At 38.2% G+C, this 20,653-nt stretch overlaps 1 protein-coding gene across 1 annotated transcript in view; it reads right to left on the bottom strand.

Moving 5' to 3' along the window:
• The window catches only part of Glp2r (glucagon like peptide 2 receptor), an 80,082-nt gene that overhangs the window by 58,990 nt on the left and 439 nt on the right, over positions 1-20,653 (bottom strand). Inside the window, exons 2-3 of the mRNA XM_015504532.2 lie at positions 2,392-2,479; positions 1,236-1,340 (exon numbers count right to left, since the gene is read on the bottom strand). Coding sequence (XP_015360018.1) covers positions 1,236-1,340; positions 2,392-2,479 — 193 coding nt within the window. The remainder of the gene's footprint in view (positions 1-1,235; positions 1,341-2,391; positions 2,480-20,653) is intronic.

Here is a 20,653-nt window from a genome sequence, read left to right as displayed (position 1 = left end):
AAGACCGTGAAGGAATCCAAGGGCCTCCATCTTTGATTCAGCTTTAGCTCCACTTACAGAGCACCTGCTAGAAGGCCAATTCTGGGTGTTCCTTCTCATTTGTTCCTCAAAGTAATCTAAAAAGTTAGCTATTCCTCTCTTTCCGGACAAGGAAACCACCGTTGAGCGGGCTCCAGGAACTTGTCCAGTCTCAAGAGTATAAAACAGAGGGATTGAGTCTTAACTTCAGAGTCTGACTCTGCATCATTGAGTTCCTTCCACCTCACTAAGCTGTCTCTCATGGGAACTGTTTGCCTAAACCATCCAGACCCCTCTGTCTATCCAGTTCTCTAGTACCTTCTCTCCCAGCCTCCCTGAAAAGCTCACAGCCTCATGCCTCCTGGACTGATTCCAACTGGATTTCATCAGAGAACAGCTCCATAAAATATGTCAGTAACTCTCTCACCCAGAAGTGCATCTTCCTTTTAGGCTGTGTGTGTGTGCATACATGCACACACGCATGCACGAACATGCATGTGCACTCACTAGAGGCCTCAAAATATTAAAACCAAAGAACCACGGAGGTGATTCTCTATTGAACTGACATTTCTCAGAGGCTCACTCTCACCTTCTTTTACCTGGAGCTTCATAACTGCATAGTTATGCAGTTAGTTTTAGTTGTCCTTATATTTGTGCATGGCCTTTGGTCATAGGTAACAGAATTCTAATGAGTAATGGCTTCCAGAATAAAACGACCAAGATGTTGGGCTTCTTGGGCAGGGATGGTTTCCTGAGTAATATTTACTTCCTTTAAACAGGATTGGGGTCAGCTAAGTGGTTAAGTGCTCACTCAAATCCCATGGCACTTGAAAGTGCCAATTCAATGGTACTTCCATCGAAAGCTGATGCAAGGGAAGGTTTAAGTCCTGCCTCTGCCTGCTCTCCATGACACTGACCATTCTTAACCTGGAGTGCAGTCAGATTCTGTGGGAGCCAGGTCCGGACTCTGTCATTTATGAAGTCAAGGGAGCTGCTGTATAAATGAAACGCCCAAGAATAGTAGAATTTCAGCAAACAAGAGGAGAAGAAGAATGATATATTACCAAAAGCTTAGAAGAACACCTTTGGGGCGTGGGGAAAGGACTTAGGAAAAGTAGTTGGCTGGAGCCTTCTCTCTAATTAGCATCTGATGAGTTTATCCAGGAGGGACTAGCCTTGAAAGAAATTGTCAGAAAGTAGTAAGTTAGGCTTATTACCTTCATTCCACCAAGGTAGGTATGATGGGCAGGGAACGGAGACATTTCCAGGAGAAGAATGAGGCCAGCACACATACTGATCAAAGGTTCCATTACAAAATATGCCTAGGGAGAGAAGAACGAACATCAATATTTGAGCACAGGGCCTCTTATAGAAGCAGAAGGGGCCTGGATCCTAAAGCCCACCTTGCTACTGAAAGAAGCTATGTGGGCCTCCCTCTCTAGATATGTAAAAGATGAAGAATGATTTGGGCAGCAGAGGAATGCAGCCCCAAACGTGGTGCCTTTATCTACTCAGTTTAACCCTAGTCAGTTAATGTAATGTCCATGTCATGCTAATTTTGCTTTATGTGAACCAAACTCTCGCAGAAACTCTGGGTCACACTTGGAGATCCAGCCAAAAAGCCTTATGTTCCATAATTAATTTGATTAAATAATTGTCAAACCTTCACCAATTAGATCCCAGAACACACCTACGATGAAATATGCAAAATAACAAGCTGATTTAAGGACATCTGTGGGATCTAGGTTCCTGGTCACATACTCATAAAATGACACAAATTCAATCTATAACAATTCAGTTGACAAATTACTCACCATTGAAGACTAGGCAGTAATTGTAGCAGATAGCTTTCGTCAAAGAGGGCTGCATCCATACACATCCCATGTCATGTTACTTTATAGTGAGAAGTGGGTTTATGGTCACTCTCCTTGAGCCTGGGGAGAACTTTGTAACTGTCTCATCCAACTGAGCTTGGCAGAAGTGATGTTGTGTGACTTCTGAAGCCAGGTCATACAAAGTGATATGGGCTGTCATTAGGCTAGCCCTTAGGAACCCAGCCATCTGCTGTAAGGAATCCCAATCCATGTGGACAGGCCATGCATATGGGCTACCAGTTGCCACTTAACTTTCAGTTGAGAACCAGCATCAGCTAGTGGACATGGGAGGAGGCTTTGGGTGATTCCGGCTCCCGAGTTTTGAGTCTCTCAGCTGAACCCCAGACATGGCTGAGCAGAAACCTGTCAGGCCCACTGTGTCCTGTCTGCATTCCTGATCCACAGGAACATTGAGAGACACATGATTATTACTATTTTAAGCCACTAAGCTTTGGGGCAACTTGTTACACAGCCACAGATAACTAATATATGTGCTTACCAGAAGGTTTCTTAAGTAAGTCTTTTAGACACTTCTCTTTGTACTGAGCCCACTTCCGAGTTGTCTCCTCAAGGAGAGATCCTGTGGCCTGAGCAGACAAAAACAAGGTAACTCCCAGTTAGCTGCAAGCTCAGATGTAGCCCTGTTATTTCACACCACAATTCTCAAACCTTCCCACTGGCGAAATGCCCACAAGATGGTGTCCCAAGGAGACTTGGAGTGAAGGTCCAAACAGATATCTCGCCTGGGACCTGGACACGACACATGGAACCACGTGTTTGGTTGGCAGGATGAAGCCAACCAAAAGGTTCTTTGTTGCTTGGGGCGCAAACAACAACCAATCTAAGCCAGCCCAGGCCACACACAGTGACAACTAATTCCAGTAACCATGGTAACCCCTCCCTGGAGCACAGACTAGACAGCACCAAAACATGGACATATGTCACTGGGTGCAGCAAAGGTTCAACCAGAACTGCTAGTAACTGGACATATGAAACACAAAAGACCTCAGGCAAAATTTTGGACTGTGGAGAACCCAGAAGAGTTCTCCAGCCACATGGCCAAGACAAAATGGCGGATGAGTCCCACCTCCCACATTTTTTTCGGGCTTCCCATTGGTCCTTTCATTGTCATTCAATCAGGGCTTTTGGTCCCAACTCCCAGCCACTAACCTGTACTTCCTGCTTCACCCAGGTCTACTACCAGAGCTACACAGATCTTACATTTTACTTAAGAATGCTCACCTGTAAATACTAAGGAAAGATATCTTTTTCAGGCAAAATCTGATTCCACAGGCTTCTACGTTGCCCTAAGCCTGATTTGCCCTCAAAGCTAAATAACTTGATTTTTTTTTATCCCTTAACAGCTTCCTTTAAAATCCTTCCTTTTTGAAGACACAAATTGGGTGTCAACTACTTTATATACCAACTGAGATATGAAAAATTGTGCTCTATATGTGTAATAAGAATTGTAATACATTCCACTGTCATGTATTAAAAAAAATAAAATCAATTAAAATAAATAAATAAATAAAATCCTTCCTTTTCCTCTTTATGGTTGTTACTAAATAATGTTACATTGATGAGAGATCATTCATATGCTTATTGAATTTTGCTTTTAATTTTGGAGATTATGAGGATGCATTTTGCTTGCCACAGGTACAAAAGCCAGCATCATGAGATCTTTTCTCACAATGTTCCTATAACAACCAAGAAATCCTCATTCTTCTCATTCCTGACTATATAATTATAAAAAAAGAGTAAATGTATACACAAGGATTTTATTTTAACCACATCATGTGATGTCATTAATATAAAAAGTGCACTACTAGTCCAAGGTAAAATAAATGGATCCAAATACTTTGAAGAGCCACATGGTTTGATGAGACTTATTTTAAAATTCCATGGTTATATAATAGTAACTTATACCTTTATTTTTAATACATATCTTTCCAGTTATTTGGATAATCTATAGTCCTTAATTCATAGAATAGTTAACATATATGTCTATTTGTTTAATTAATATGTATCTATTTCCTTCAGCAGAAAACACATAATTTATATTTCTTATACATGCATTTATCCGATGTTCTGCTTTTTATAGTTACAAATATTTAAGATAAATGTATTTTACTATAAAATACCTATTTCAAAATATAATACAACCATCAAATAATCTCTAATTCTCAAATTATTGTACAAATTTTTATAAGATGGTAAACAGAAATGATTCTGTCAACAAAAATGTCTAAGTGCTGTACCTATATTTTCACTGAGATATTTCTTCTTATCAAGATATAATAATATGTTTAGATTCTAAGATTTATATAAATGGTTCCAAAGTATAACCAAGAAAAATTCTAAAAGGACAAGAATATACTTCCACAGAGAGGAAGCACACCTTGGAGGTCCTAAGAAGAAGAAAGAAATCATCTTTGGGTAAAACAAGGTCTTTATGTTCTAGATTTTAATGATTAAAAAAAAAATTCTAAATAAGGAAATCCTTATATCATTATCTTTATTTATTCATTTTTTAACATGATTTCTTTCTCTTTTTTTTTAAGAGAGAGAGAGAGAGAGAGAGAGAGAGAGAGAGAGAATTTCAATATTTATTTTTCAGTTCTCGGCGGACACAACATCTTTGTTTGTATGTGGTGCTGAGGATGGAACCCGGGCCGCATGCATGCCAGGCGAGTGCGCTACTGCTTGAGCCACATCCCCAGCCCCCTTATATCATTATCTTGACAGATGATATAGAAAGTTAAAATAATTGAAAAACAGATTTATGTACAACTGGATTGACTATAATAATTTGAACTGATTAATTCTAGGATATTTCAGACTTTCCCCCCCAGATTTTATTATACTAATATGAACCAAGATTTTTTCCATATTTTGACATGATAAAGACCTATTAAAATGTTGTTTATTTCCATTAAGTAAGGCCTTTATTTGCCTAGTGATTCTTGTTAAGACAAGGATTAATTTTAGTGAATAAATTCACAATCTTGATTAAACAATAACATTTTAAAATGCTGACTTAAATTCCAATTTTGACACTTTCCCTTGGAGGCTAAAATTGATTGATTCAAAGACATCATTGGATGTTTATGGGATTTAGGAGAACATTTTATTAGGATTGGTGTTCTCCAAATTAAAGTAATACATTAGTTTTGAATAATAAAAATTCTAAACTTTGTTGGAAATTCATTTGTAGTATATAAATTTTCTAACTGGACCTATAATCCATGAAACATTGTAAGACTTGTATATTGCTCCCTACACTGGGAAGTAATCTTAATCATATTTTCTTTTTTTTTAATATTTATTTTTTAGTTGTAGTTGGACACAATACCTTTATTTCACTTATTCATTTTTATGTGGTGCTGAGGATTAAACCCAGGTCTCGCACGTGCAAGGCGATCGCTCCTCCGCTGAGCCACAACCCCAGCCCCTTAATCATATTTTCTAGAAGACAATTAAGAGACACCTATTGGGGCTGGGGATGTGGCTCAAGCAGTAGTGCACTTGCCTGGCATGCGTGCGGCCCGGGTTCAATCCTCAGCACCACATACAAACAAAGATGTTGTGTCCGCCGAAAACTAAAAAATAAATATTAAAAAAATTCTCTCTCTCTCTCTCTCTCTTTAAAAAAATTAAAAAAGAGACACCTATTTAAAGGATAGTATTCTGAAATATAGAGATATTTTGAGACCTTCTCTCAGGAAGAAATGAGGGTTCCTTTTAAAATTGTTCATTTACACATAATATCAAAATGAACCAACTAGTCTATATACTAAAAAATTACAATGGTTAATAAAAGATGTCTCATTTTCATATCTAGTCTCAATTACTACTAACAGAGAAGGCCTTAAAAAATTACCTACTAGGAAAAAAGATCAAAGGGGACCTCGCAAACTTAACATAAACCAGAATACATTCAGGGAGATTTTCGAGAGAGCCAAGTTCATGTATTGAAATATTTCAAAATTTATGCCAGATACCTAACCCTATCTACAGAGATATTATGCTATTACTTATGTAAACTTTAAAATAGAGGACCATCTTAAAAATGGTTTTAAAGGAGATTTATCTTAACCATGTCCCAATAACACAGAATAGGAACAAAACTAACAGTCTATCTGAAGCACAGACAACTCCCCCAAATTTATTAATATCCAACAGGTAAACAGAATACCTAAAAAATAATTTTAGAAAGCCTTTATAAAAATCCTACTATTTTCATAGAGAGATTTAAAGAGACAATACAGCACCTTAAACTTATAGGGGGCCACTCGTTTTCAAAAGTTAGCCTTCATCATTCCAAGGGATCTACAGAGGTTAGTTAACATAGTCAAGTTTGGATATTACACCATAGTTGAATGGAGACCAATGAAGGAAAGGAAAGGTAAACATACAGACAGAAAAAAAAATTAAAATACTAATCTTACCCCAAGACAAATAAACCTTCTGGTTAAAAATTTTACTTCTTTTCTAAGTTATAAACAGATTTTTGGAAGCCTCTAAACATGGAAACAGGGTCTTAACTTTGAGCCCCTGTCAACAGTTTGTCACTGAGGAAAATAACCCTAAAAATAGTTACCCCTAAAATATTAGACAGACAGCCATAAATAAATCAGCTCAACAGCCGATAGCTTATTTTAATAAGAAATTTAACATGATAGAGCTTTTCTCAACATTAATAATATTAGATGATGCCTTATGTACATTGATATTTTTGAAATTGGTAAAACCATAAATTATACATAATTATTAGAGCTAATTTTACTACATTAAATAAAGTTATTAAGGATGCTCATAAAACTGTTTCTTTATATACAAAGATTATTTTGACATGAGATCCCTAAAAATGTTATTACTAGCTCAATGTTATATAAAATTCTAAATTAGATCACTGTCTTAATATTGTTGACTTGTTTTTACCCATTAATATTTGGGATATTAACTCCCTACACTTAGGTCAACACTAAGTTTGATAACAACAATGACAGTTTTTCATGGATTCATAGATTAAAAAAATTCATTTCTCTATTTCATTCTTTATTAATGGTTAAAAAATCTTCTCTAGGCTTATTTAACATATGTACTTCCTATTTTAGATAGATGTCTATATTTTTCTCATGCCCACCACTCCTAAGTTATAAACTCTTGACTCCATTCATTCCAAATTAAAATATCCAATTGGAGTTCATCTGAAGCTAATTTCAAAATATAAATTTTTATTATATTCTTCATTTTTAGTGATTTTATTAAAGTCAAAAATTAAATCATACATTAATAAAACAGGTTTCTAGTCACCATAGTCCCTCTCCAACTCACTGATGTTGGACTTAACATAGCTAGTAGATGACTTTTGTCAAAATTCAGAACAAACTAAGTATGGTAAATCTTTTCTTATTATGCAAATATTGTACTATTATCTATAACTTTAATGACTTATGCCAGGACTTTGCTCAATTTTATTAAATTTTTTAAAAAGTGGGGGAAACAGGACCCCCCACACACATAATAGATCTTACATAGTATTTTTAAAATTTTTCTTAATTTTGATACTGAGAGTCTTACTGCTGCTAGACCATGATTTAGTAAGTTAAATCAAATCAAAAGATAGAGTTTAAACCGGTCATCATGGAAAGGTTGAAAATCCTGACACAGGAAGGTAAATCTCCCAGCTGCAAAGTTTACAGCCATGCAGCTTCACAAGCTTGTCAGGTATGTAAAAATTATGAACAAACTTCTATGGACCCATTTCTCAGATCCATTATTTAATGTGCAACATGGACTAAAAAGTCCACCCATGTAACTAGATTAATTGTACTGACTCTAATGGTCACTTATACCCATATGTTGATCCTATGGTAAACAGGCTGTCTGGGAGTATCTTTTGAGAAAAAGATAGCATATAAGAAACCTAAACCAGCTGATTATGCTGGTCCTTAAAAATTAAGACTATATACATCTGGACAATTGTCAAAATAGAATTTTTGTATACAAGCCAGTTATTTACATAAAATATCCACCAATGTATTATAGCCCTAATCCTTCTACAATAGAAACTGACGCCTTTTCTCAGTGGATGGATTGTGCATGTCTTGCCTGTACAACATGAGCTGTCTGGAAATAATGGATATATTTTAGGTTGGTCTCCTAAAATTACATGAGGATCCTAGAAACCTTAATCCTCAGTGAGATGGCACCCAAAGGACGTTTTGATGTTTGACTTCTGCCTTCAGAATTGTTACATTACTGACAGACCTAAAAGACTCCTTAAATGTGAGAATTGAGAGAAAAGATGATTGAATATCCTGAAACCTATAAAAGGTACAACTTGCCTAATTTTATTGCTAGTTGTAGTAGAGAAAAAAGACATTGATCCTTCATCAATGTTCCTTTGTCCTGTTGCCAGCTAACATGCTGAGGTTAATATTCAGGCTTTGAAACAGGTGCATGCCAAATAATCAGACCTAGGCAAGCTCTTGATCTCATGATCCTTGAAGGGACTACTTAAAATATTATCTATTATTCCTACATTACTGCCTTTTTGGCTATGTCTTAAAAATGCACAACACGTGAATTTTTCTTAATAGTTTGACTTAAATTACTTCCAAGATCCTTCATAGTCAGATAAGTGCTGATGGAAGGATTGAAACTAAGTTAGAATGCTCTAGAAGCCCCTGTAAGGAATAAGGCGAATGAGACCTCTGCGCTATGGTTTGTGGAAAGGCTTAAATGCCATGCCAAATAAAAATGTCAGTGTTACTATGGCCAAATGCAATGCTTCCTGATAAAATTGGAAAAAGATTAAGAATCTTCTGACAAGTATTTGGCAGAGTAATAACAATAACCTGGATCTTCCAAATAAATTAAATGACCTTAATCCTAAATATGCTGAAAGAGTCTATATGGTTTGTTATTGAAATGATATGTTTTCTACTAATTCCTTTTGTGTTTCAATAGTAGATCATGACAACCTCGGACCAAAAATCCAGTGACTGGAAGACAAAATTCCCCAATTGCCTTTAGATATTAAAAAGGGGGAATATGTTGGGAGCTGCCACTTAGGAACCGAGCACCCAGTATTTCTCTGTCTGTATGTCATTATTTTGTGCCAGCCCAGTTCACCTGGAGTGACCCTAACTGGTTTAATCCTGTGTTCCAACACTTAAGGTAATGATATCCATCTCATTCCACCATCCTTTTTACCCCCATGTCCCCTCCCTTTCCCTCCCACCTCTCTGCCCTATCTAGAGTTCGTCTAATCCTCCCATGCTCCCCCTCCCAACCCCACTATGAATCAGATTTCTTATATCAGAGAAAATATTCAGCATTTGGTTTTTTGAGATTGGCTAACTTCACTTAGCATTAAATTCTCCAGTTCCATCCATTTACCTGCAAATGCCATGATTTTATTATCTTTTATTGATGAATAATATTCCATTGAGTATATATGCCACATTTTCTTTATCCATTCATCTACTGAAGGGTATCTAGGTTGGTTCCACAGTTTAGCTATTGTTAATTGTGCTGCTACAAACATTGATGTGGCTGTGTCCCTGTAGAATGCTGCTTTTAAGTCCTTTGGGTATACAACGAGTGGAATAGCTGGGTCAAAAGGTGGTTCAATTCCCAGTTTTCCAAGGAATCTCCATACTGCTTTCCATATTGGCTGCACCATTTTGCAGTCCCACCAGCAATGTATGAGTGTGCATTTTCCCCCACATCCTCGCCAACACTTATTGTTGTTTATATTCTTAATAGCTGCCATTCTGACTGGAGTGAGATGTAATCTTAGAGTAGTTTTTATTTGCATTTCTCTAATTGCTAGAGATGTTGAACATTTTCCATATATTTATTGATTGGTTGTATATCATCTTCTGAGAAGTGTCCAGTTCCTTGGCCCATTTATTGATTGGGCTATTTGTTTGTTTGTTTGTTTGTTGTTGTTGTTGTTTTGGTATTTAGCTTTTTGAGTTATTTATATACTCTAGAGATTAGTGCTCTATCTGATGTGCTTGTGGTAAAGGTTTGCTCTCACAATGTAGGCTCTCCATTCACCTCACTGATTGTTTCTTTTGCCAAGAATCTTTTTAGTTTGAATCTATCCCATTTACTGATTCTTGATTTTAATTCTTGTGCTATAGGAGTCTTATTAAGCAAGTTGGAGATTAATCTGACATGATTGAAATTTGGGCCTACTTTTTCTTCTAATAGGTGCAGTGACTCTGGTTTAATTCCTAGGTCTTTGATCCACTTTGAGTTGAGTTTTGTGCATGGTGAGAGATAAGGGTTTAATTTCATTTTGTTGCATATGGATTTCCAATTTTCCAAGCACCATTTGTTGAAAAGGCTGTCTTTTCTACAATGTATGTTTTTGGCACCTTTGTCTAATATAAGATAACTATAATTATGTGGGTTAGTCTCTGTGTCTTCTATTCTGTACCATTGGTCTACCAGTCTATTTTGGTGCCAATACTATGCTTTTGGCCTGGGGCTTAGCATAGATAGCTTTTATGATGTTGAAATATGTTCTTTTTATCCCTATTTTTTCTGTAGTATAGTTTCAGGTCTGGTATAGTGATGCCACCTGCTTCAATCTACTTGCTAAGCATTGTATTAGCTATTCTGGAGTATTTTTCCAGATGAATTTCATGACTGCTTTTTCTATTTCTATGAGGAATGTCATTAGGATTTTGACTGGAATTTCATTAAATTTGTATAGAGCTTTTGGTAGTATGGTCATTTTGATAATATTAATTCTGCCTATCCAAGAACAAGAGAGATCTTTCCATCTTCTAAGGGTCTTCTTTGATTTATTTCTTTAGCATTCTATAGCTTTCATTGTATAGATATTTCACCTCTTTTGTTAGGTTGATTTCCAAGTAATTCATTTTTTTTTGAGGCTATTGTAAATGAGGTAGTTTTCCTCATTTCACTTTCTAAAGATTTGTCACTGATATACAGAAATGCCTTTGATTTTTGTGTGTTGATTTTGTATCCTGCTACTTTGCTAAATCCATTTACTAGTTCTAGAAGTTTTCTGGTGGAATTTTTTGGGTCTTCTAGGTATAGAATCATATCGCCAGCAAATAGTGATAATTTGAGTTCTACTTTTCCTATCCATTATCCCTTTTTATTTATTTTGTCTGCCTAATGGGCTCTGGCCAGTGTTTCAAGAACTATGATAAATAGAAGTGGTGAAAGAGGGCATCCCTGTCTTGTTCCAGTTTTTAGAAGGAATGCTTTCAATTTTTCTCCATTTAGAATGATGTTGGCCTTTCAATTTTTCTCCATTTAGAATAATAGCTTTTATGATGATGAGATATGTTTCTTTTATCCCTATTTTTTCTAGTGTTTTGAACATGTATGCATGCTGTATTTTGCTGAATGCTTTTTCTGCATCAATTGAGATGATCATATGATTCTTATCTTTAAATCTATTGATGTGATGCATTACGCTTATTGATTTCTGTATGTTGAACCAAACTTGCATCCCTGGGATAAACCCCCACTTGATCATGGTGCACTATCTTTTTGATATGTTTTTGCATTTGACTTGGCAGAAACTTATTGAGAATTTTTATGTTCATTAGTGATATTGGTCTGAAATTTTCTTTCTTTGATGTGTCTTTGCCTGGTTTTGGAATCAGGGTAATATTGGCCTCATAAAATGAGTTTGGAAGTGCTCTCTCTTTTTCTATTTCATAAAATAATTTGTAGAGTATAGGTATTAGTTCTTGTTTATAGGTCTTATAGAACTCAGCTGTGTATCCATCTGGTCCTGGGCTTTTCTTGTTGGTAGGCTTATGATGGTGTCTACTATTTCCTTGCTTGAAATTGATATGTTTAAATTGTGTATATCATCCTGATTCAATTTGGGCAACTCATTGCCTCTAGAAGTTTGTTGATGACTTCAATATTCTCATTTTATTAGAGTACAAGTTTTCAAAATAATTTCTAATTATCTTCTGTATTTCTGTAGTGTCTCTTGTGATATTTCCATTTTCATCACATATGTTAGTGATTTGAGTTTTTTTCTCTCCTTCTCTTTGTTAGCGTGACTAAGGGTTTGTCAATTTTATTTATTTTTTTGAAGAACCAATTTTTGTTTTGTCAGTTTTTTCAATTGTTTCTTTTGTTTCAATTTCATTGATTTCAGCTCTGATTTTAATTATTTCCTGTCTTCTACTGTTTGGGGTATTGATTTGTTCTTCTTATTCTAGGGCTGTGAGATGTAGTGTTAAGTCATTTATCTGTTGGCTTTTTCTTCTTTGAAGAAATGAACTCCATGAAATGTACTTTCCCCTTAGTACTTACTGCCTTCATAGTGTCCCAGACATTTTTATATGTTGTATCAGTGTTCTCATTTATCTCTAAGAATTTTTTAATCTCCTCCTTGATGTCTTTTACAACCCATTGTTCATTTTACTAAATGAATATTATTTAGTCTCCAGGTGTTGGAGTAGTTTTTATTTTTTATTTTATCATTGATTTCTAATTCCATTCCATGGTGATCTGATAGAATGCAGGGTAGAATCTCTACTTTTTTGTATTTGCTAAGAGTTGCTTTGTGACATAATATATGGTCTATTTTAAAAGAAGGATCTATGTACTGCTGAGGAGAAAGTATATTCACTCGTTGAAGAATGAACTATTCTATATATGTCAGTTAAGTGTAAGTTATTGATTGTATTATTGAGTTCTATAGTTTCTTTGTTCAGTTTTTGTTTGAAAGATCTATCCAGTGATGAAAGAGCTGTGTTAATGTCACCCAGAATTATTATGTTATAGTCAGTTTGACTCGTGAACTTGAGAAGAGTTTGTTTGATGAACTTAGAGGTTCCATTGTTTGGGGCATTTATATTTATAATTGTTATGTCTTGTTGGTATATGGTTCCCTTGAGCAGTATGAAATTTCCTTCTTTGTCCCTTTTGATTAACTTTAGCTTAAAGACTATTTTATTTGATATGAGAATGGAAGCCCCTGTTTGCTTCTGCAGTTCATGTGAGTGGTATGATTTTTCTCAACCTTTCACCTTCAGTCTGTGTATGTCTTTTCCTATGAGATGAGTCTCTAGAAAGCAGCATATTGTTGGGTATTTTTGTTTATCCAACCAGCTAGCCTATGTCTTTTTATTGATGAATTTAGGCCATTAACACTTCAGGGTTATTATTGAGACCATGATTTCTATTCCCAGCCTTTTTTTTTTTAATTTTTGTTACTTAACTTGACTTGGTTTTTCCTTTGATTAGTTTTTCCTTTAGTGAAATATGTTCCTCTGCTGATTTTCATTGTTGTTTTTCATGTCTTCTTCATAGAATATTTTGCTGAGGATGTTCTGTAGTGCAGGTTTTCTAGCTGTGAATTCTTTTAACTTTTGTTTATCGTGGAAGGTTTTTATTTCATCATCAAGTCTAAAGCTTAATTTTCTGGATACAAAATTCTTGGTTGGCACCCATTTTCTTTTAGAGCTTGATATATGTTGTTCCAGGATCTTCTGGCTTTCAGGGCCTTTTTGAAAAATCTGCCATTATCCTAATTGGTTTCCCCCCATATGTTATTTGATTCCTTTCTCTTGTGGCTTTTAATATTCTCTGCTTATTCTGTATGTTAGTCATTTTTGTTATAATGTGCCTTGGTGTGGATCTGTTGTGATTTTGTACATTTGGTGTCCTGTAAGCCTCTTAATTTAGTTTTCCAATTCATTCTTCATGTTTGGAAATTTTTCTGATATTATTTAGTTTAATATATTATTCATTCCTTTGGTTTGAAACTCTATGCCTTCCTCTACCCCAATAGCTCTTAAATTTGGTCTTTTTATACTATCCCATATTTCTTGAATGTTCTGCTCATGGTTTCTTACCATTTTCACTGTATGATCTACATTCTTCCCAAGATTATATATTTTGTCTTCATTGTCTGAGGTCCTGTCTTCCAAGTGGTCTATCTAATCTGTTGGTGATACTTTCAATTGAGCTTTTAATTTGGTTTATTTTTTTTCTTTAATTTCAAGGATTTCTGGGGTTTTTTTTCAGAACCTCTATCTCCTTATTGCAGTAATCTTTTGCTTCCTGTACTTGCTTATGTAGCACTTTGTCAAAATGATCTTTTGCTGTCTGTATTTTTTCCCTTATATCATAGTTTAACTCAAAGAATTTTTAATTATGTACATCTTGAACTCCTTCTCTGCAATTTCATCTGCTGTGCTGGCCATGGATTCTAATAATGTGGTATCTTGATTTGTTTGGAGCACTTTCTTCCCTTATCTTTCATACTGCTTGTGTGTATACCTTTCTAGCTCTGTGGATCTGAGGCATCACCCTTTTTACCCTATAGGCTTATAGTATCCCTGTAGGGTCCCAATACCTCTCCTTTGAGGGGAAGGACAATGTTAACAGATCTCAATATAAACAAAATACTACCTAAAAACAATTATTGTTATTAATACATTTACAGTTTGGTCATAATGTACAGAAATGGTGAATTCTATTATTATGTACATTATACTCAGTAGGTTCGTAAAAGGGTTTACAGTTTCTGATGGTGGAAAAGAACAGGGGGTGAGCTGTAGGAAGATATGCTGAGGAGGTTGGAGGTGAAGATATAGAGTTATCATATCTTAGGAAGCATGAAATAGAAGTCTAAAGAAGAAGGTTAGTAGCAGGAGAATATAGCAGTAGTAATTTTTGGGTAGATAGGTAGGAGGGAAGACAGTAGAGTACATAAGACAAACACACATATATATTAAGAAAAATAAAAAATTTTAACAGTAAAAATTGGAGAGAAATAAAAGAAAATAAATAATATACAACACAACTGTAATATACTATTCAGTCGTCTTGGTCCTCAATATCCTAATTTATGCAAAGTGCTTGTTTTCACATATGTTGGGGATGTGAGGGCGGGAGAATAAAGAGGGAGAAGAGAGAAAGAAAGAAATCTTTCAAAGGAAGAAACAAGGATTGTTTTGGTTGGAGATGAGTATCTTTCTTGCTTCCCTTCTCATCCTATGGGTGGGGTTCACTGCTTTTAATTGGTATCTCCATCTTCAGGATGGTGGGGGTTACCAGGGTGTGAGGGTTGGCCTTGGGTGCAAGGCACCTGGAAGTGGGGTATGGCACACGCTGGTCCATTGAGAGACTGCACCTCAAGGATCTCCTTTGGGTTCAGCTCCTGTGCTGTGGGCACCAGGTCTTATCTCCTCATCTCACCTGCAGACTTCACAGTTCCTGGTCTCTAAATTAGTCTCTAACATGTATCTCCCTCACCCTCTCCCTTTCTACTTCCTAATCAGGAACCTTTCCCTCCTGGGGTCTTGTGTGTTGTACTGTGGTGGCTGCGCACCTGTCACGGAGGCCTGCTTTGAACTGGGCAGTCACTGTGCCGAGTTAGTGGCTGCTGGGGATTGGGGGGAATTAGAAAACTATGAGTACCTGTCTATCCAGTGTTCCAAACTGGTAGTGGCCCCAAGTAAAGATGGTGATGGAGGTGACCCAAGATGGAGGCAGCTGCTTTCAGTGATAGGGGGTCGGGTCAGGTGGGGGGAGCCAGGCAATGGCATTGTGCAAGGCATTCAGAGATGATCTCTGTGGAGTGCAGAGCTTTCTTCAGAGCCTGTGATGTCCCCAGGTGCAGGCAGACTACCAGAAGTAGGGGACCATGGTGGTAGCTGCCGAGTCCCAAGACGGAGGTGACCAGGGAGCCCCATGTTAGTAGATGTGGGTCCACACAGGAGTGGCGGCCGGTGTTCCTGCACATGGCTAGGAGCTGAGTGTCCTGCGTGGGAGTGGCATCTGGGAATTCTGCGCAGGGGCTGATGCCGTTAGTCCCCCTAAGGCACCCAGGAGACCTGTGTGGGAGAGTAGCTGGGAGTCCTACTCTAATGCCAAGGCCTGGGTCCCCGCAGGGCACGGTGGCTCTGATTCCTGCAAGGGATCAGCTGCAGAGGAGTCCTCTATCACTCTCAGCAAAGCAGTATTCCCACTAGTTGAGACCCGGGTCTCGGAGCAACACTGAATGCTGCCTCCCTCTGGCCCCCATCTTGGATCCCAACTGAAGTTTTTTTTTCTGTACAACTTCTCTTGGTTTTAAAAAGGGCCCTTCTCTCCCACCCTTCATTCAACTGCATCTTTCCAGAGCCCCATTGTGCGCAGGGCCTCGTGTGAAGGAGGAATTGGAGGGGTGCAAAGATAAGCGTGTCCCTTGCCCTGAAAAGCACTTACAAGCTGCTAAGGATAAAGCCACCAGGTAATGAGCTGGCATATGAAGTCCAGTGCCATTCTACCCCATGTTCCCACAGCTCCTTCCCCACATGGCTTTGTCCTTAGCTTTGAGCTTTGTCTCCTCTTACAAGGGGCAACAAACTCAAAGGCTTTCTTGAGCCAGGTAGACTGAGGTAGAACTGGGCAACAATAGGGGGTGGAGGAAACTGGGGAGCTGCTCTGCCTGAAGGTATTCAAATGTAGTTAAACACATGCAAGCACAGTCAGCCCCTGCACCCAAAATCAATCCATCTGTGAGCCCAACGGGTGGCCTGGTTCTGCCTCCTGAGTGACCAGTCCAACCCACCCTCTCCCTCCACTGTCCAGCATGGCCTCCTGACCCCACGGGCATTTGGGATGGGATCTGTGGGTTGTTCCTTTGCAACTTTTCCCAGAGAATCACGCAGCCCGCTTTCTGAAGAAGAGCTCGTGTGGTCATCCTTAGATCATGGTTCATGGTTAGCTCAGCGCCTGGTTCCCTCACTGTCTCAGTAATTTTTCCAAGGTGTTCCTAGACCAGAAGATAGACCTAAGAAGTCCGATTTGCTAAGTCGATCCATCCAAACCGTTCATAAATGTTTATTTCTTAACATCTTAGTGCCTGCTGGGCACTGATCAGACACCACCACCACCTACCTTTCCTTTCCCACCCTGATTTTTATTCTGTTCCGTTTTTGCTTTCTGCCCCAGCACCTGAGGAAAACCCGGTTTCTCAAAGACACCAGGTCATCGAAAGGATGAAACTGTGATCTAATGTCAAAGCCATGAATACCTTGCGCTAGTAGTTTCACTACTAGTGACAAGTGACAGGTATGACTGTGCTTTCCTCAAAAACTAGAACAGTTCCCTATGAATTCACAGTGGTGCCCTGAGGCACCGTTAGCACACCGTTTGAGAACCATGATATTCCTCAATAAGTGGTAACAATGATGATGCAATAATTGGCGTTTATCCCTCCGTTTCAGTTTGAAATGAGCTTTGACTCTTTACTAATAACCAATGTCTCTCTCTCTTTCTCTTTCTCTCTCTCCATCTCTAAGTTCTGGCCCAAGAGGTGACAAGTAAGTTTATTAACATGCTATTTAAAGAAATAAACATCCAAAGGGGACCAAAACTGACTCGTATAATTTTTTTTAACAAATTCAGCAGATGAATTAATAACAAAACAATAACTCCTAGAATTTGCAAAGTCATCAGCCTGAGACCCTTTCCTGCACAAAGCACTACTTATAGGTCCTCAGAAACCTCGCTGAGACCTCTTTAAGGAAGAGGCAATAAAACCAGTCCCTGAACTAACATTCCCCTGTCCTCCTGCTCTTTGCCAAAAGCAGAAAAATAAACTAACACTAGAAACTACTGAATTTGGTCAGTTAGGGATGCTGGACAGACTCAGGCTGTCTTCCCAGGTACTTGTCCTAAAGACATCCAAAACAAAGGAGGCACATCCAAGTTCAAAAATTCCACAAATAATGAGGAAAGGAGTCATATGGGTGGGACTTTTTTTTTTTTTCTCATTGGAAAGTCCAGCTTGACTTTGCTGCTCTTTCCTATGCACAGGTGACCAACATCCATGATTAACTTGGCTGAGAAGGGAATAAGAAAGGGGGGGAGGGGCAGATCCTTTCCTATTGACTGTTTAAATAAATCTATTTTCCTTTGTAGATAAAGTCGAAATCACAGGTAACCAAAGAGAAGAAGGTGAAATCAAAATGTCATTACTCAGAAATCACCATCGACTTCCACACCCTTCTCTGCCCGTGTGTGTATTTAACTTTCTTGTTTTTCTGTTTTATTCCAACCAAAAAGGAAATCATATTGTTCTGTGGCATTTTTATTTTTCCCTTAGAAGACATACTGCGAATAGATCTTCATTCCAAGAAACACATCATAATCAAAATACCCTTTAAGAGTGACACATTATCCCATGAATGAATGTGATATAACTCAGCTTTCAAATCCTCCAGCATTGAACTTCGAAGTTGTTTTCAGATGTTTGCTAATATAAAGGAGGATGAGATAAACATCCTCATAGCTAAACACTTTGAGCATACATCTTTATATTCATAGAAGTTCTTTGAATTGGAATGCATGGGTCATCGAGCACACACATTTTTAAAAGTTTTGGATAACATACTATCGAACTATTTATCCTCATTCAAAAGTGATTTTATTTTTCAGTTTAAAACTCTGCATACTGGCAATGTATAAAATCCACTTCTCCAAGAGTCTTCCTCCATAGTTTATGTTTTTCCATGCCAAAACAACTCCGAAATACCATAAATGAGTGAGTGGGTGTGTGCGGAGCTAGCACTATTTCCTTGCTTGTATTTAGAAACTAAACTATCCCTCCGAGTTTCTCATTAACTGAATTTTATGAAGACTTCCTGCCAACAAACAGGCAAGGGTCATTTATATTCCAGGCAGGGGAAAGCGTCTATGAGCAAGCTCCATCATGAACTAACGTCTACGCAAAGCCTTGTAAAATAAACATCTGGAGAAAGAGTACAAGGTTGGAGATGGAGAACCAAGAGCAGGCTCGTCAGAATCACAGACACACGCTGGAGGACAGACAGTGCCAAGAGCTCAGCACATACAGGCTGGGCATTGGGGGGCGAGGGGACCCCATCATCAGGCACATTATTGGTTATGGAAATACCAAAGCTGAAGGGCTAAGGTGTGGCTTTGTCAACACTTTAAGTCAGCCTGAGGCACTGCAGATTCTGCTGTTGTTATATATAAATAGTCATATGTCAACATCTCCCAAGAGGGCTAGAGGAGACAGAACACAGGGCTTCAACCCACAGCCCCCACCCCCCAACACCCAGGGAGACCAATGGCTCCCCTGCTCATGAGCTACGTGCCGGGAAACAATGTTGGAACTCCTCTGAGACTTATTCTCTTCATCTGTAAAATGGGTTCAGGAATACTACCCCTCCTGGCTGTGGGCATTCAGCAAGATGATGCGTGGGGATCGTTGCATGACAGTAAGTGGGATGTTGTAGCGGCACTTGGCGTGTGGATAGAAGGTGAACAGAACAAGGGAATTAACTGGACGCGTTCAGTTTTCATAGGAAATAAACTGAGAGTGGAAACAAGGTCCAGAATTCAGCATCACCTCTCCCAAAAAGGGCCCCACCGTTAACAATGGAAGCCCTGGAGCCACAGGCAGACCAGGGCCAACTGGCCCTTAGGGATGTTCTGAACACTCCATGGGAGTCCGCCAGCCACAGCAAAAATCCCACGAGACCAGGGGATGGGTTCCCATTTGCAAGCCATGAGAGCTGGAGGGGAGCCTGTGGGAGAGATTGCATGCAGGAGACTTGACAGGAGATTTCTGCCTCTCTAGTCCCTGGTCAGCACCATGGAAAAGCTGAGCAAGAGAACCTGAGATTCAGCCCCCCAGCCCTCGCCCTCTGGAGGAAGGGGAAACTTCACATTCAGGGGCTAACCCTGTGAAAGGAACCCGAGGAGGAAGACCACCATTGCCTAGGCTGCCTAGGCTGCCTTCTTACTGTGGAATTGGGAGTTTCTTCCCATCATAGTCTAGTATTTTAAAAAGGGGGGGAACCTTGGAAAGCCAAGGGGCAAAAGTCTAATCTCCCCAGGCAAGAAGAAGTCAAGCTACCAGAAAACCCAAATACAGAGGGCAGTTACGTACATCATATAGATCCTGAAAGCCTGCGACTATCCTGCCGGGGGAATCTACATTTATTGACAGGTGATGTTGCTTCATCTCCCAGGATTCCATTTCCCAATATCTTTAAAATGGGATTAACAAGAGCACTCCACTCTCCGTGTTGCTGAGAACATGAAATGAGATAAGGGGTTGGGGAGGTGTGCCTGGCACGGGACCTGATGCCAATTAGGTATTTGTGTATTCATATTATTCGTGTTGTTTGTTATTAAAAACAGATTACAAAATAATACTTATAGTAGGACCCTATGTTTACTGTTCTAAATCGTATGTAAATGAATGGTAGAAAAATATCCGGCAGGATAAGTTTCCCAAATGTAAACAAGGGTGATCTCTGGCTGGTGGAATTTCAGTGATTTGTAGTTTATATACTAGATAGCTTAGGTCTTTTTTTTTTAACATTGTATATTTTTATATTTTCACATTCTATATTTTATAAACAGAATGAAAGCAAGAAAAGAAAGAAAGGAGGAAGGGGAAAGAAAAGAATAGAAAAACCATCCATTCGATATACACACTGAGAGTGCTAATAAAATCAATGAGGATATAGGCAGCAATTTCAAATGCTGGTCACAGACTTTATGCAACATGGGAAAATGCTTATAGTATGTTGTAAATGGAAAGCCAGGATACAAAATATTTTATGTTTCATCATTTCAGCTGTATAAAAAAAATGCATAGAAAAAGGATTTAAGGAAAAGATTTCAACATATGAACAGTGATTATCTCTGAATGCTAGGATTCTGGGTTGATCATTATTTTCTTAATACTGTTTTCTATTTTCTGAATT

Source organism: Marmota marmota, unplaced genomic scaffold (genome assembly GCF_001458135.2).
Source record: "Marmota marmota marmota unplaced genomic scaffold, marMar, whole genome shotgun sequence".
Classification (NCBI taxonomy): Eukaryota; Metazoa; Chordata; class Mammalia; order Rodentia; family Sciuridae; genus Marmota; species Marmota marmota.
The sequence above is the reverse complement of the archived record's forward strand: the minus strand, read 5'-3'. Positions and strand labels throughout refer to the sequence as shown.